Consider the following 13,926-nt stretch of genomic DNA (forward strand, 5'->3'; position numbering starts at 1 on the left):
AAAAAAAATCCATTGTAGTGGATGTCACGATTCTATCTCAAGTGGTTGCGTGTATAATGTACTTGGTTTGTTTTCTGTGCAAAAATGCCGAGAAAGGTGCTTTACTTTTCCTTTACAATACATTATTTTTTAGCTATTTTAGTACTTTTCTATCAGAGCTAAAACAGTTTTTAATCAGTTTTTTAGTATATCGTAATCATTATACAATTATTCACATGATAAGTAATGCAACATTCCTTTTTATATTAATTTATTGAACGTTTAAACACTGAGAAAAGTGACACAATTTGATCTGTACATCAATCAGGAGACACAAGTCCTTTGAGTGTGGGAGACTTGAAAAGCATCATAATGCAAGTGTCAATTAACGGAATTGTCCTCATACAGATTTAAGTACAGTTTGCTGTATTGCGATAGATTCTTCAACATGTACATATTTACAACAAAGTAGACTCCTCAACATGTACATATTTACAACAAAGTGTGTGTTTCATGGGTTGAGTTTAGTGGAGGGGCCACCAGACATTCACCCATCTGTCTCGTTGTTGGAGTCTGATCCATCTGAGTGCTCCAGACTGACGCCCACTGCTTCCGACGAGCCTGAAAAATTGTACCTGTATCCTGGTGAACACAGGAGATAAAATATCAATTCATACAGAAAAAACACCTTTCACGAATCAGGTCTAAACTACCCAGGAGGTATTTGGCACACTTTAAGTACAGGTATTTTGTTTTTTTAGATACTTAAAATAGAGAGGGTCAGTTTCGATGTAGAGCTAAGGCTGATGTTGTTATTAAGTTGCCGATACAATGGACCGGTAAATTATAATGTGAACTTGGGTGGTTCATTACGGCAAATTCCGATTAGTAACCAAGCAAGTAGTGTTTGACTATGGTGTTTGACTTCCGGCCAAAAACCTTCGGGATTCAAACCCCACTGTCCCAATCAGTCTACCTGTAGGCATCCCTGCATTAGATTCATTTTGGATAAAGTGTCAGCTAAATTACTTCATAGTAATCGCAATTTCAGAAATAAATTCCACAAAGTTACGAATCACAACCAAACCATGGTCTTCTTCATCCCCACCTCTGTGTGTCTTCCTGAGCTCCTTGTGGCCCCGGTCCACTAGCACCTGGTAGACGATGGCTGCCGTCACCAGCACCGCCACGGCCGCACACAGAGCTGTGCTGAACACCCAGAGAGCCCCGGACGCCCGACTCCCCACTGGGCTCACCTTCACCCCATCTGGTAGGATGGGAGAGAACCAGCTCAGAACCACACACACACACACACACACACACACACACACACACTCACACACTGAGGAGATAGACGTTGGCTAGACGGATAGACAGACAGAAGGACTGACATTACGACACAGACATTCAAACTGACTAGACAGATAGACAGGCAGATAGCTGGTAGACACAGACAGCGAGACAGCTGGACAGACACACATCGACTAGATGGATAGACACACTGATAGACACACTAAATAGACAGACAGACAGACAGGTAAACAGAAATAGATAGATAGATGTACAGAGAGAGAAGGACGGGGAGATAAAGATAATCAGACATAGGCTGTCATATTGATATACAGACAGACTGGCAGGAAGATGGAGATACTTACAGATTTGAAAGCTGTCAGATATATAGAGAGATACATACAGAAACTGACACACAGACCAACAGACGGACTGGACAAAAAGACACACAGACAACAGACAGACGGACTAGACAGAACGACACACAGACAACAGACGGACAGACTAGACAGAGCGAGACACAGACAACAGACGGACAGACTAGACAGAGCGAGCCACAGACAACAGACGGACAGACCGAGACACAGCCACAGCCCGGCACTCACAGCTTGTGGCGTTGAGGGTTTCGTTCAGCGAGGGGACCTCCACCGAACACGTCACGGTGGTCTGGGGGGAGACGTCGGCCAGCAGCAGGCTAATGATGCTGTGCAGGCTGGAGTTAGCCATGGGCGCGGTGGAGGAGGTCACCGAGGCACCCGGCGGCGCCCAGGTCCCGTTGATCAGCCAGTGGACAGTGGGCTCGGGGTGGCCCCCCACAGAGCGACACAGGAAGGTGGTCTGGTTGGCCTCTGGAGGGTCCAGCCTCTGGACCGAGGGAGGGGTGAAGCTAGCTGGGGTAGCACGGTTTGGATTATGACTATTGTACTCATTTCACTGTGGCGTACTTGCGTTGCTTGCTTTTCTGTTTGTGTTGTTATTCTGTCTTGAGTCAGGCAATTGTGAGTATTTTACTCATTCCTCAGGATTAGTAAAATACTCTTTGCCTTACTTAGATTAATTTAAAAGTATCTTCACATACTGTAGGGGCTTTTTATGATATGGTAATGATCAATTACCCCAATATGGGGAAAAAAAATTGTGGGTACTTTGCCAAAAGCCCTCAAGAGGTGGGTCCAGACATTAAAACGTTAGCAGCCTTGCCATTCAAGTTCAAGTCTTTATTATTGCCAAACGACACAAATCGTCTGGAATTCATTTTGGTGATTTGGCTCACACTGGACAGTACAAGAACACACAGAAAAGTTGTCTGACTGGACATACACGACACACGATTTGGCTAACCTTAAGATCAAGTTGTTTTAACTCTGTATATTTTAGGATTTGAAGGTGAGGCATCATGTTGTCCTTGTTACGGAAATCACGACTGACTTTGCAAAACGAAGAAACATTTGCGTTTGTGGAAAGACACCAATTATATTATGATACACAGAAGCCAGGATAACCGCAATCCTCTTTTTAAGTCTTGCTTCATATGATCATCTTTAAAGCATCCAATTTCTTGCATCAACTTGAAAGATTATACTCACCTTCCCGTTACGAATAAGAACCAGGTGCATGTTTAAGACTTTGCTGATAATGAAATGATTGCTGTTATATTAGTAATATGTAATTATTAGTATTGTAGGCTAGTTGCTTATTTTATCAGTCGAGTGATACATTAAAATGTTTTAGTCAAACTCAAGGAAATATAGACCTGTATTTAGTGACTCCAAGACCTTCAAGTTAAACATAATATAATATGTATTATGCTATCGCTCCTTCACCTTACCTGCTGTCCTGAGACACACGGTGCAAAGCGGGGAGCGTCGTGCTTCACCCTCTCTGACCAGAAACATGTGAAACGTTTGGGCTTGTCTTAAGGGCAGGACGGCGGACAGCTCAAGGGAGAAGTCCCCGTTCTCTAGCACGTCATCCGAGAGTCGTGAGGTGTTGGTGTCCGCCGTCGGCCACTGCTCCACGCGTTCGGCCTCTTCCCACACGGACCGCAACAACACCTGGGAGTCTCTCCTCCACTCCACGGAGAAGTTCAAAGTGTTGAGTTCGTGCCCGCTGTAGAAGCACGGCAACGTGATGGGTTCTCCGACCACGCCGACAATACAATTCTCTTTCTCTTCTGTCATTGAAAGGGAGAAAGAAAAAGGTGCTAGTTAGGCATAGTTTCTAAGGAAGCTTGGTCTTATTCATCATGGAGATGATTAGGAATGCGTATCTCAAAATGTGTATTTTTAAAGCGGTTTCTTACCATAACAGGCGCAGTGATTCAAGAGTCCAATAAAGAGTGTGGTGCTCCAGAAAACACGCATTTCCACTTTGGGCACTAAGGCGCATTTGGGTGACTGGACAATTCCAACGAACCGTAGCCAAAAGGACTAGTCGTCAATGAAAAAACATAAATAATAGTTTAATTAGGCTCCTTCGATTCTCCCGGCATGATCTTCACGCCCTGTTATCTTGTCCATCATGCATCACCACCAAACAAGGAATTCCTTGACAGGTTAAGACCTGCAAAGGCTAGAATGAGAGAGGATCATGAATTATAGAGTTATCCCGGTCTATCGGAACGCAATATCTTGTCTCCTACTTCCGGTGAGCTGAGTACGCCAGTTACCAGTCCCCGGAGCGAGTATAATAAGAACACGACAGAGAACAATAACTAGAAGGAAAATAATATGGCGTTTTTCGATCAAGAATTTGACAAATCAATATCCAAAACATGTAACGGATATGGATACCCCTCTGTCAGAAGTCCCTCCCTCTTTCCCGCTTCTCTATACTGCACTGATGTAGCTGTAACCCCGTCCTTCCTCTCTGAAATAACGCTCAATTGTAGCATCATGAATGAGGTAAGCGGAGGCGTACACTGTCTCCCTGGCTCACCTGAACAATAAAAAAATTCTTACAGGAAAACCGGCTGACAACCGGATCGACGTCCGCCACTTCATCTGGTACACAATGTTAGCGGTCCAACTGGTGGGGCAGCATTATAAATAGGCTAGTTCGATTTGGCGTCTGTGCACCTGCCCTTCTGGTTTAACAGTTGCTCAAAAAAATATGAATCTAGACTCAAATAAAAACCCATATACCTCTCTCCCCGTAGTCTGCCTCCCCTGCAACTTGTACACCTACACATGACATTGTACTTTATACTTTTTTGTACTTATTTTAGAAAGTAGTGCTATTTTCCTAAAATATGCATCTTTGATTTCTTATTTAATGTCCATTTACAACTGCTTTTATGTATATTTATTTATTTATTTTATTTTTTATTGTGCACATTATGTCCATTACTACGCAAAAATATAGAACATTCGAAAAATCTCTATGTCTGGAAATGTATCCGGCAATAGAATTCTCTAAATATCGTGTGAATCCACTAGATGGCAGACGCGGGTTGGGGGCCTCCTTTGTGTTACCGTAGAACCCGTGAAGAAGGGAATGGTTGGAAGGTTGACAAATTAAAGCATGTTTACCATCCCAGGACACCAGTGTCTGACACTAGGGTCCTTCGTCTTCGATGAACTTTTTTTTTTTTTTTCTGCTACGGTTTGTAGCAGATAACGCATTCATATCTGTACCTTTTAAACTGGTACAGGCAGAGTATTTCTGTTAATTATGTATCTATATCTTCACCAAGACACCAGTTAAAGACCACACCATGACTATACATAATTTGGCAAGGAAGCTGTGGCCAGGCTTTCTACAGACAAGCCAGAAGCTGACGACTGTGTCCTGGAGATATCAGAAGCCCCCATTTTATAGGGTCGCTACACAAAACTGTTTATCGTACAACCAGGACAGATCTCTAACGCTGTCTGCCAGACAATTCAAGCATAGCGACAACCCCGGTGGACGTCATACTTGCCACACAGAAGACCATGATGAGGATGAAGATGGAGATCTGATTGATGAAGCCGAGGTAGACGAGCTGTTCCATCAACAGGTTCCCAAAGTCATCGGAGACGGAGAACACAGGATCTTCATTGTTCACCCCGATGTGAAATGGGGAAGCAGAAAGCAGTATCTCACAACGGGTGACCACGATACAAGACTCCATAACATTACATGATTGTGAATTTGAGATTTTTTTCTGTCCCGATGATAGCTGAATAATTTCTAAGGGTGCTTTGCAGCGGAGCTGATGGTGGACGAGGCCGTTGGTCTGGTGAACACCTTGGAAAACTGGAGGGTCGTGGACAAGATCATCCTCTCCACTAAGACGCCAGAGAAAAGGACGATTTTTGGCAAAGGGAACTTCCAGTTTCTCACAGGTAACATCAATATGACTATTTCACTGGGACCATACTTGTAATAATTGAATAAGTAGTTAACTATAGCTATCTATGTGATTTCATGTCAACTCAAGTATTATTTTTTTACCCCCAGAAAAGATTAGGCAAACCCCAGGGATCACTGCCGTGTTTGTGAACGTGGAGCGACTTTCTCCTTCATCTGAGGTATTGGGATTTATCACCGTCATTAAAGAGGGGTTTGGGTCAGAGTCTCGGTTTAAAGACACTGGGTTATAGAGTGAGTTTTGAGGACTGTCTGTGTGTTTCTAGTGCAGTTTGAGGACTATATTGTGGTGTGGAGATTGTTTGAGGGCTCTGTTTTCTTGTGTTACAGAGTGAGTGTGTAGACATATTCTTGTGTTGAATCTTGATGCCGTTTGAGGACTACTTTTGTGTTTTAGATAGAGATTTTAAGACATGTACTTGTGTTGCAGTGGGTTTTCGAGAGAGATTGTTTGAGGGGCCTGTGTTGTTGTGTGACGGAGTGAGTGTGAAGACATATTCTTCTTCAAACTACATGTTTGTTACAGGACCTAAACTCTCCCTGTAACACACAGGAGGACTATACAACTTGAAAGACTTTAAGGGGGACTATGTTTGTTACAGAGAGAGATAAGCAGGACTATATGTTTGTTACAGAGAGTCTAAGGAGGGCTATATGTTTGTTACAGAGAGTCTAAGGAGGGCTATATGTTTGTTACAGAGGGATAAGCAGGAATATATGTTTGTTGCAGAGAGTCTAAGGAGGACTATATGTCTGTTACAGAGAGTCTAAGGAGGACGATATGTTTGTTACAGAGAGTCTAAGGAGGACTATATGTTGGTTACAGAGAGTTTAACGGGGACTATCTCTGTGTTACAGAGAGTATAAGGGCTATATGTTTGTTACAGAGAGTCTAAGGAGGGCTATATGTTTGTTACAGAGAGTCTAAGGAGGACTATATGTTTGTTACAGAGAGTCTAAGGAGGGCTATATGTTTGTTACAGAAAGAGTTTGAGGACGCCTGGGGTGTGAAGGTCCTGGATCGCTACTCGGTGGTCCTCCACATATTCCGCCGCAACGCACGGACGCGTGAGGCGAAGCTACAGATCTCTCTGGCGGAGATCCCCCTGCTCAGGTAGGGAGGTGGCCTTTCAACTGCTAAAGCAAGGCATTAACACTACCAGGGGTTTGAATCCCACTGGCACTGGGGCCTCCCAATGTAAGGAATGTATTCACTAAAAGTATTGTAGATAAAATGCCATTCATTAAGATTAATATATTATTGAGTAATCTGCCAGCTAAAAGGTTGCTTGTCAATCCCTTGACGCATTCTGAGTGATGAGGTGCCCTAGAACAAGTCACCCCTAGCTGTGCCCATGAGCTGATACCACTGTTGGCTTATGAATGGGATTTGAGGGGCCACAGTATTTTTATCTAGTTATATTTTTTGTATTTTTGCTCCCTTTAGCTTTTTGTCTCGGAGTCTTTTTTGTTGTAATTGTAATTGCCTTTAATGTACGCGTTATTAATTCTTGATGAATAACGGATTGGAAATTCATGACCTTGACAGATCTCGCCTGAGAAACGAAATAGCAAATTTTGACCAGCAGGGCGGCGGTAACAGATACATCGGCGGCTCAGGTATGTTTTGCTTCTTATTGATCGGTTCTGGGGTAAATAAGGAAGTGTGAAATTATTGTATCGTGCGAAAGCTTTATTCATGGTCACCTTCTTCCCCAGGCGAGACGCTGCAGGAGTTCCAACAGAGACAACTGAAAGAGCGGGAAACGAAGATCCGCGTGGCCCTCGAGCAGCTTCGAAGGAAGAGAAACCTGCTGCGCTCCCAGAGGAAAGACAAAGACTTCCCAGTCGTCTCGGTGATGGGATACACCAACTGTGGTGAGAGGCTGAAGACAGACCGCTATGAAAACACAGGATAAACTCACTCTATTTGGTCATTTAAATCTTGACTAGAAATCACAGGGATCCTAACCAAATAAAGTAGGTATTTTTTGAAAATGGTGAAGGAGGTGGACTGTCTTTTAACTTTATCCCTTTATTATGGACGGTATTTTAGGTATTTCAGCATTTCTTCCCAGAATAGAGTTACTGGGTTCAATCCCTTTAAGGTCCTCAGCCATTGAGAAAGATGCCCACCCCTTCTACCTGCTTAATGACTAAATCTAAAATGATAGTACGGACTCACAGCCTAATAACTTTAAGCAAAATATATCCTGCTACAGCTGCCAATCAATGAAATAGCAAACATCTGTCTCCCCGTTCGCGGACATTGAATACTCTTCTTCTCGGGGACAGGAAAGACCACTCTGATCAAAGCACTGACCGGGGACCGCGCCCTCCAGCCCAGGAACCAGCTGTTCGCTACGCTGGACGTGACGGTGCACGCCGGCCAGCTGCCCAATCACATGACCGTGCTCTACGTGGACACCATCGGCTTCCTGTCCCAGCTGCCCCACCAGCTCATCGATTCTTTCTCGGCCACCCTGGAGGACGTCAAACACTCGGTACCGCCTCCCGGTTGGAAACGTAGCTAGTGTGCTGCCCACCACGTTGGCAAAAAGCCTGGTAGAGATGCAGGTTTGATTCTGATCTGTGGTTCTGTGATACATTTCATTCCCTGTCTCTTTCTTCACTTTCATCTCCGAAAAGACACAAAAGTCCCATGAACATTCCCTGTTTGGCAAATTCAGGTTTTGCTGTGCAAATCTTTTGTTTAAAGGGTACCACGCATTCCAGATCCTGACCTATAGTTGGCAGCAAACACAAATTCCTTCCATAGCGTAGTGGCTCATTAATAAGAAGTGGCCGATGCGTAACCATGGTTCCCTCGTGTTTCCGTGCATGTTCCAGGACCTCATAGTGCACGTGCGAGACATCAGCCACCCGGAGACGGTGAACCAGAAGGTGAACGTCCTCAACGTCCTGAAAAGTCTGCAGATCCCAGACCGCCTGATGAGCTCCATGATCGAGGTCCACAACAAGATCGACCTGGTCAACGAGTAAGAACCACTTCTCTTTGCTAGCGTTGCTTTAAGGTGACATATTATACCATCAGGTGTGAGTGTGATGAGCCATTACAGGCCGTTTTGAAACTGTGATGGCTAATCACACTCGCAGCTGAGGGTATAATATGTGACCTTTTTAAAGAACATCTTGCAGGTGGGTACCCCTGGATAATTCCTGTCTGCGGAACATCTGTAGCAAATCAATTTTTGAATGATGATTGATTTAAACGTCATCTAGCATTGAATGCTTGAGCTGTAGTGTATGTAGAACAAAATTCCCACAGCTCAGCCTTTATATTATATGCCCACGCTACCGTTAACTGGAAAAATATTGAAATTAACTCAATAAAAATGGTATTAGTATATCACTTAATCGCAATTAAAGTCTCAAAGGGCTTAACAGGCCATATATTTATGACAGCCCCCTAGCAGTAGACCCCAAGAAGGCAAGAAAAAATCTGGTGAAGGAACACAGAATGGGTTATGTTATGTTATGTTATGTGGCTCTAGTGATAGGGTAGTAGTGGTTAGAGTGTTGGGCGTAAACGTTGTGAGTTTGAAAACCGGTCTACCTGAAGGCATCCTGTAAAACTTGGGGTGCAACGAGTTAAACAGGTAAAGTACCAGACGAATATTGATCCTACATGGAGCTAACGTGGGGGGTGGTTGGTAATGGTGTTTCTGTGGTGCTCAGCTACCACCCCACAGAGCCTGAGACCGTGGCTGTGTCGGCGCTGACGGAGCAGGGTCTGGACCGGCTGAAGGCGATCCTGGAGGACGAGGTGGTCCGGTCCACCGGGAAGCTCATCTTGAACCTCGAAGTAGACCTCAGCTCAGCCCAATTAAGGCGAGTCGGTTTTGAAGTTTAATTTGGATTTTCGATTTTTTTCATCACAAATGATGCTGTACTAGTAACTTTACCATTACGAGCCCAGGTAAATGGAAAATATAATTGTCAATGGAAAGTAGCAGACGCATCATAAAATATTATAATTTAAATAAAAATAACAAAGGCAAAGAAAAAAAGCAATAATATAGCGGTTATTAATCGTGTGTGGGGGTTTAGTTGGCTGTACAGGGAGGCCACCGTACAGGAAGTGACTGTGGACGCCGACGAAGGATCGGCAGTCGTCATGGTGATCATCGGCACGGCGGCATACGGGCGCTACAGGAAGATGTTCCCGGCCAGATCCTAGAGGCGGCGCAAGGTCCCCCCTGCTACCGTACGTCACACGCCGTCTCGCGGAGACGACCGCTTCAGTCTTCTTCCAAAGGAGCACTCTACTCCCAAGTCTTAAATAGTTGGGGTACACAAAGACATTATGGGGACACAGGGACACGTGGGTGTTAATGAGCGGACCCTCCTTTCGCCAATAGGAAAAACGTCCCATCCCTCAAGAATATCGTTTTGTAAACAATTTGAGCCAAACGTGAGCGATGTCAGGATAACGTCGCACTCCTACAGCAGTGTTTTCCAAACGCTGCTTCCATTTGATTCCCCCTGGCTATTTTCCCTTTCCGCTACAGAGAGAAAAATACATTTACGTTCAGCGTCATCTCATTTATTTGTTTTTCTTTGAAATAAACTAAATTATTTGGTACAAACATTATTGTTTATAGTCATTTATTTAATGCTGGCACATGAATACAGTTTATAAAAACTATCATTTATACACATCTTTCATGTAATATGAACTTTTAAATTACATGTTACAAGTGGTTGATAAACTGAATAAAATACATCTAGTGTTAAAAACTTTAAAATTACCTAATTCTTAGGCCATCAGGAGTGTAGTAATATCTCTATTATATTGAGACAATTATATCATGATTAACTTCCTTCATGATCACCATCCTCATTTCAATCGTCATATATTTTACCCATTAAACACTGTAGACCAAACCTTTGTTCATTAAGGACAGGGTTTAAGGGAAGGGTTTTGGAAGTGGTTGAAATACGGTAGACAAAGCATTTGTTCTTTGATGACAGACTTTAACAGAAAGGGTTTAAGGCTATGGATAAACCGTATCGTTTAAGGATAGGGTTTAATGGCAGTTTTAGGGTAGAGTTTAAGAGAGAATAAGATGGAACCATCTACTTGGTGTGCAGGAGAAATCTCTGGTTCAGAGCGATCACCAGGGGACAGAAGGGGATGGGCCCAACAAAGTCCCCTGCGATGATGTTGAGGCTCTGGAGGGAATAGCCGGGGGTCTGCTTCTGAAGCCAGACGCTCAGCTGATCCCAGTTCTCCTGGGACAGCGTCCGCAGGGACTGGTCCCACTCCAGGACCATGAAGCACAGGTTTGTCGTCAGGTTTAGCCCCGACACAAACAAGCCATCTGTTAGGATATGCCGAGAGACACAAACAGTCCTTCTATTAGAACCACACACACAAACAAGCCTTATTTGACAACAAGACATGAAACACACAGCTATGAAATAGCTAACCCAAACAATAACACATTAATGCATTGTATCACTTGCTGAACCTAACAGCAAACGACCAGGTAGGAACCTGAGCCAGGTATATTCTACACTCACCTGGGCCAGGTATATTCTACACTCACCTGGGCCAGGTATATTCTACACTCACCTGGGCCAGATATATTCTACACTCACCTGGGCCAGGTATATTCTACACTCACCTGGGCCAGGTATATTCTACACTCACCTGGGACCAGGTATATTCTACACTCACCTGGGCCAGGTACAAACCCGAGACTCACCTGGGCCAGGTATATTCTACACTCACCTTGGCCAGGTATATTCTACACTCACCTAGGCCAGGTATATTCTACACTCAGCTGGGACCAGGTATGTACCGGAGACTCACCTGGGCGCCCCATGGCTTTCCGCCCGTCAAGGTAGTTGATGACGCCCTGTGCCGTCGGCTGATTGGCCCACCAGTAGGGGATGGCTGGCCAGAGCTCGGGATATCTGGCTGCTGATTGGTCCTCGTAGGACAGCAGTACCTGCCAACGATTGGACCACAGACTCCTCAAGGTTGGCACTGCTTCCTGTGCGGGCAAGACAGCAATTGGCCAATTCATTGATCACACAACAGTTGTCTTTTTAAAGATACCATGTCAGTTTAGAGACACTTATAGTTTAAATATGACTGTAACCCACCATCCTGGGACAGAGTTTGGAGCCAAACAATTTCCTGAGGGACAGAATGAAGGACTCATGAACTTTGGCGCTCATTCCCTCAAAATGGCTGCAAGACAGGATCACCACTTCCCTGGGATGGGACTCCAACCATGTGGCCACAGACGCCAGCGTCTCCTATGGAAGGTGAGGCGTTCGCCAGAAAAGGGGTATGAGTGTACTGGAGAGTAAATGCAGTGTTCAATTAAAATATATATTATATAGATGAGGTTGACTCTTTCCCACCAAAACGGATAGGTGTGAGTAAATGACGTGAGTGAAGAAAAGGTAGTTGGAGGAGTCGTGAGGTTTCCGTGCGATGCGGAGGTCGAAGTATCGGATCCCCATATGAAGTTGGTCCCCGATGCTTTTATGCTGCAGATGGGATAACCATCAGTTCAACAAGGCAGATCAGATGATATGCAAACAAGCTATTGTGAAGGACAGGCTATGCTGGTTACAATTTGGCAATTTCGTTTTCGTTTTCACTTCTCTTTCATAATTAACGTTTTTACAAATAAAGAACATGCAATATTACTTCATTATCCTTTTTCTTTTGCATCATCAAGCATGAAACAATACTAACGTTGCACATCCTCATAATACAGATAACACATCGCTCCGAGCAGTGAAGGCTGTTGTAAAGATCCTGTTCTGTGAGAACACTGTCACCTACAACTAAAGAGCGATAGTAATACACAGCCACAAAACAAAACTTAGTGTTTTTCTGCTTGTTTTATATGTTACGACATACATTGAGAAACAAACAACTAAGCCGTCACTTGATCGACCCCCAATAAGTACGTCCACCACTTGTGTATAAGTTTGTTATAACTTTATCTTATTATCCACACGTCTTACCTGCGTGGTGGCCCACCTGAGGATCACGGGCCGCGAGAAGCACCTGAACAGTCGGTCTAGGAGTCTGATGAGGATGGGCTGGGACTGGACCATGGGGGACTTCATATCCAGACAGTAGCTCATCGCGTCGTGGCTGCCTGGTCTCACGTCAACACAACACATTCGATCCAACACAAGTTTTGAATTGTATTTGTAGTGATGATCTTCCTCACTGGTTTATCACCGATCATAATATAATATTACCCGGTATGGCTAGGTTGGATAATGGGATGTCCCACAGCTCCTCTGGTAAACGGGACATCCATTCCTCGTACTCCTGGGTAAGAAAGCCGTCCGTGGAAGAGTGTTTGTCGTCGGACATGGTGGATGCGCATTCTCGTTTGAAAGCGTTCAGGCCATTGGTTCGCATAAAGAAAACTTCAGAGATTCAGTTCCCTTTGTTATAGTCCACGGTTTTCCGAGACATACCTTTCTCATAGTGAAGCTATAGGGAGAATGGTAATGAGAAAATAGATGCGTCCTGGTCCATAGTTTAAGGAAGTAGTCTGAGTGGTTAAAGTCACCTAGTGGAAAGTTAAAGCCCAGCAACGACCTCCAACCCATAGATCGCAAAAGTTATTCTGTGGCTGTTCTTCTTCTTTATATCCAATAATGTTATTGCACTTTAATTAGCTTCAGAAAAAATGACAACTAAATCAGACCCTGTGCGAATAGAAAATCATAGAAATGATTTTCATTGATTCCTACAGAATCTGCAAATCCTATCGTAATCGTGTATCGATGATGGCAGGTTATAGGTTATATTTGTGTGCAAAGGTTAACGGTCGATTAGAGATGTGGCCACTGTTGGAAAAAATGCAAAAATAAATAATCATCTTGACCTACGTCCCAAATCCAGTTGTTATTCGCCTTGCGCCAGCGCGTTTATGTGAGACGAAGATTATAGATTAAACCCCAATTATGGCATATATCTCCTCGTATTTTAAGCCAGTCTCTTTAACCAAAATACAGCAAACTGTAGTCCAGGTGGTGTGTCGAGGTACTGGGTTGATTTTTCGTCGATTCACCGCTATCTCCTACTATTTGGACACACCAGAGGGCGCTGTTTCCTTGTTATGTGTTTTATGCTTCATAATATTCATATACCACAACTGTCCATGTCAACAACCCACGCTTGGCTAAACTAATTACACGTATAACCTGTAATGCAGATCCTATTATATTAAGACGCTGTTCACTGAGCACAATGAAAATGAATGAGAACATCGAACAAAGGGTTTGTTGGTTTTA

At 43.9% G+C, this 13,926-nt stretch overlaps 3 protein-coding genes across 5 annotated transcripts; 1 reads left to right on the top strand and 2 right to left on the bottom strand.

Moving 5' to 3' along the window:
• Positions 1–219: 219 nt before the first annotated feature.
• Positions 220–4,322, bottom strand: LOC130393035 (ICOS ligand-like). 3 transcript variants are annotated; one of them, XM_056603602.1, is made up of 6 exons: positions 4,230–4,322; positions 3,572–3,840; positions 3,098–3,442; positions 1,875–2,159; positions 1,088–1,246; positions 220–614 (listed from the first exon to the last, which is right to left on the bottom strand). In XM_056603602.1, the coding sequence occupies exons 2-6, from the start codon at positions 3,630–3,632 to the stop codon at positions 472–474; spliced, it is 993 nt and encodes a 330-aa protein (XP_056459577.1). In that variant the 5' UTR covers positions 3,633–3,840; positions 4,230–4,322; the 3' UTR covers positions 220–471. The 3 variants fall into 3 exon arrangements, with proteins under 3 accessions (XP_056459577.1, XP_056459576.1, XP_056459578.1); XM_056603601.1 differs by lacking the exon at positions 4,230–4,322 and having other exon boundaries at positions 3,572–4,101; XM_056603603.1 differs by lacking the exon at positions 4,230–4,322 and having other exon boundaries at positions 220–621; positions 3,572–4,100.
• Positions 4,323–4,711: 389 nt separating this feature from the next.
• Positions 4,712–10,253, top strand: LOC130393341 (putative GTP-binding protein 6). Its single transcript, XM_056604005.1, has 10 exons — positions 4,712–5,360; positions 5,460–5,597; positions 5,713–5,783; positions 6,606–6,736; positions 7,172–7,242; positions 7,342–7,500; positions 7,918–8,126; positions 8,473–8,621; positions 9,322–9,474; positions 9,694–10,253. The coding sequence occupies exons 1-10, from the start codon at positions 4,985–4,987 to the stop codon at positions 9,821–9,823; spliced, it is 1,587 nt and encodes a 528-aa protein (XP_056459980.1). The 5' UTR covers positions 4,712–4,984; the 3' UTR covers positions 9,824–10,253.
• si:dkey-66a8.7 (PI-PLC X domain-containing protein 1) lies at positions 10,223–13,719 on the bottom strand. Its single transcript, XM_056604006.1, has 6 exons — positions 12,880–13,719; positions 12,637–12,773; positions 12,022–12,150; positions 11,758–11,913; positions 11,462–11,645; positions 10,223–10,967 (listed from the first exon to the last, which is right to left on the bottom strand). The coding sequence occupies exons 1-6, from the start codon at positions 13,043–13,045 to the stop codon at positions 10,723–10,725; spliced, it is 1,017 nt and encodes a 338-aa protein (XP_056459981.1). The 5' UTR covers positions 13,046–13,719; the 3' UTR covers positions 10,223–10,722.
• Positions 13,720–13,926: the final 207 nt, after the last annotated feature.

The sequence above is a fragment of the Gadus chalcogrammus genome, chromosome 12 (genome assembly GCF_026213295.1).
Source record: "Gadus chalcogrammus isolate NIFS_2021 chromosome 12, NIFS_Gcha_1.0, whole genome shotgun sequence".
Classification (NCBI taxonomy): domain Eukaryota; kingdom Metazoa; phylum Chordata; class Actinopteri; order Gadiformes; family Gadidae; genus Gadus; species Gadus chalcogrammus.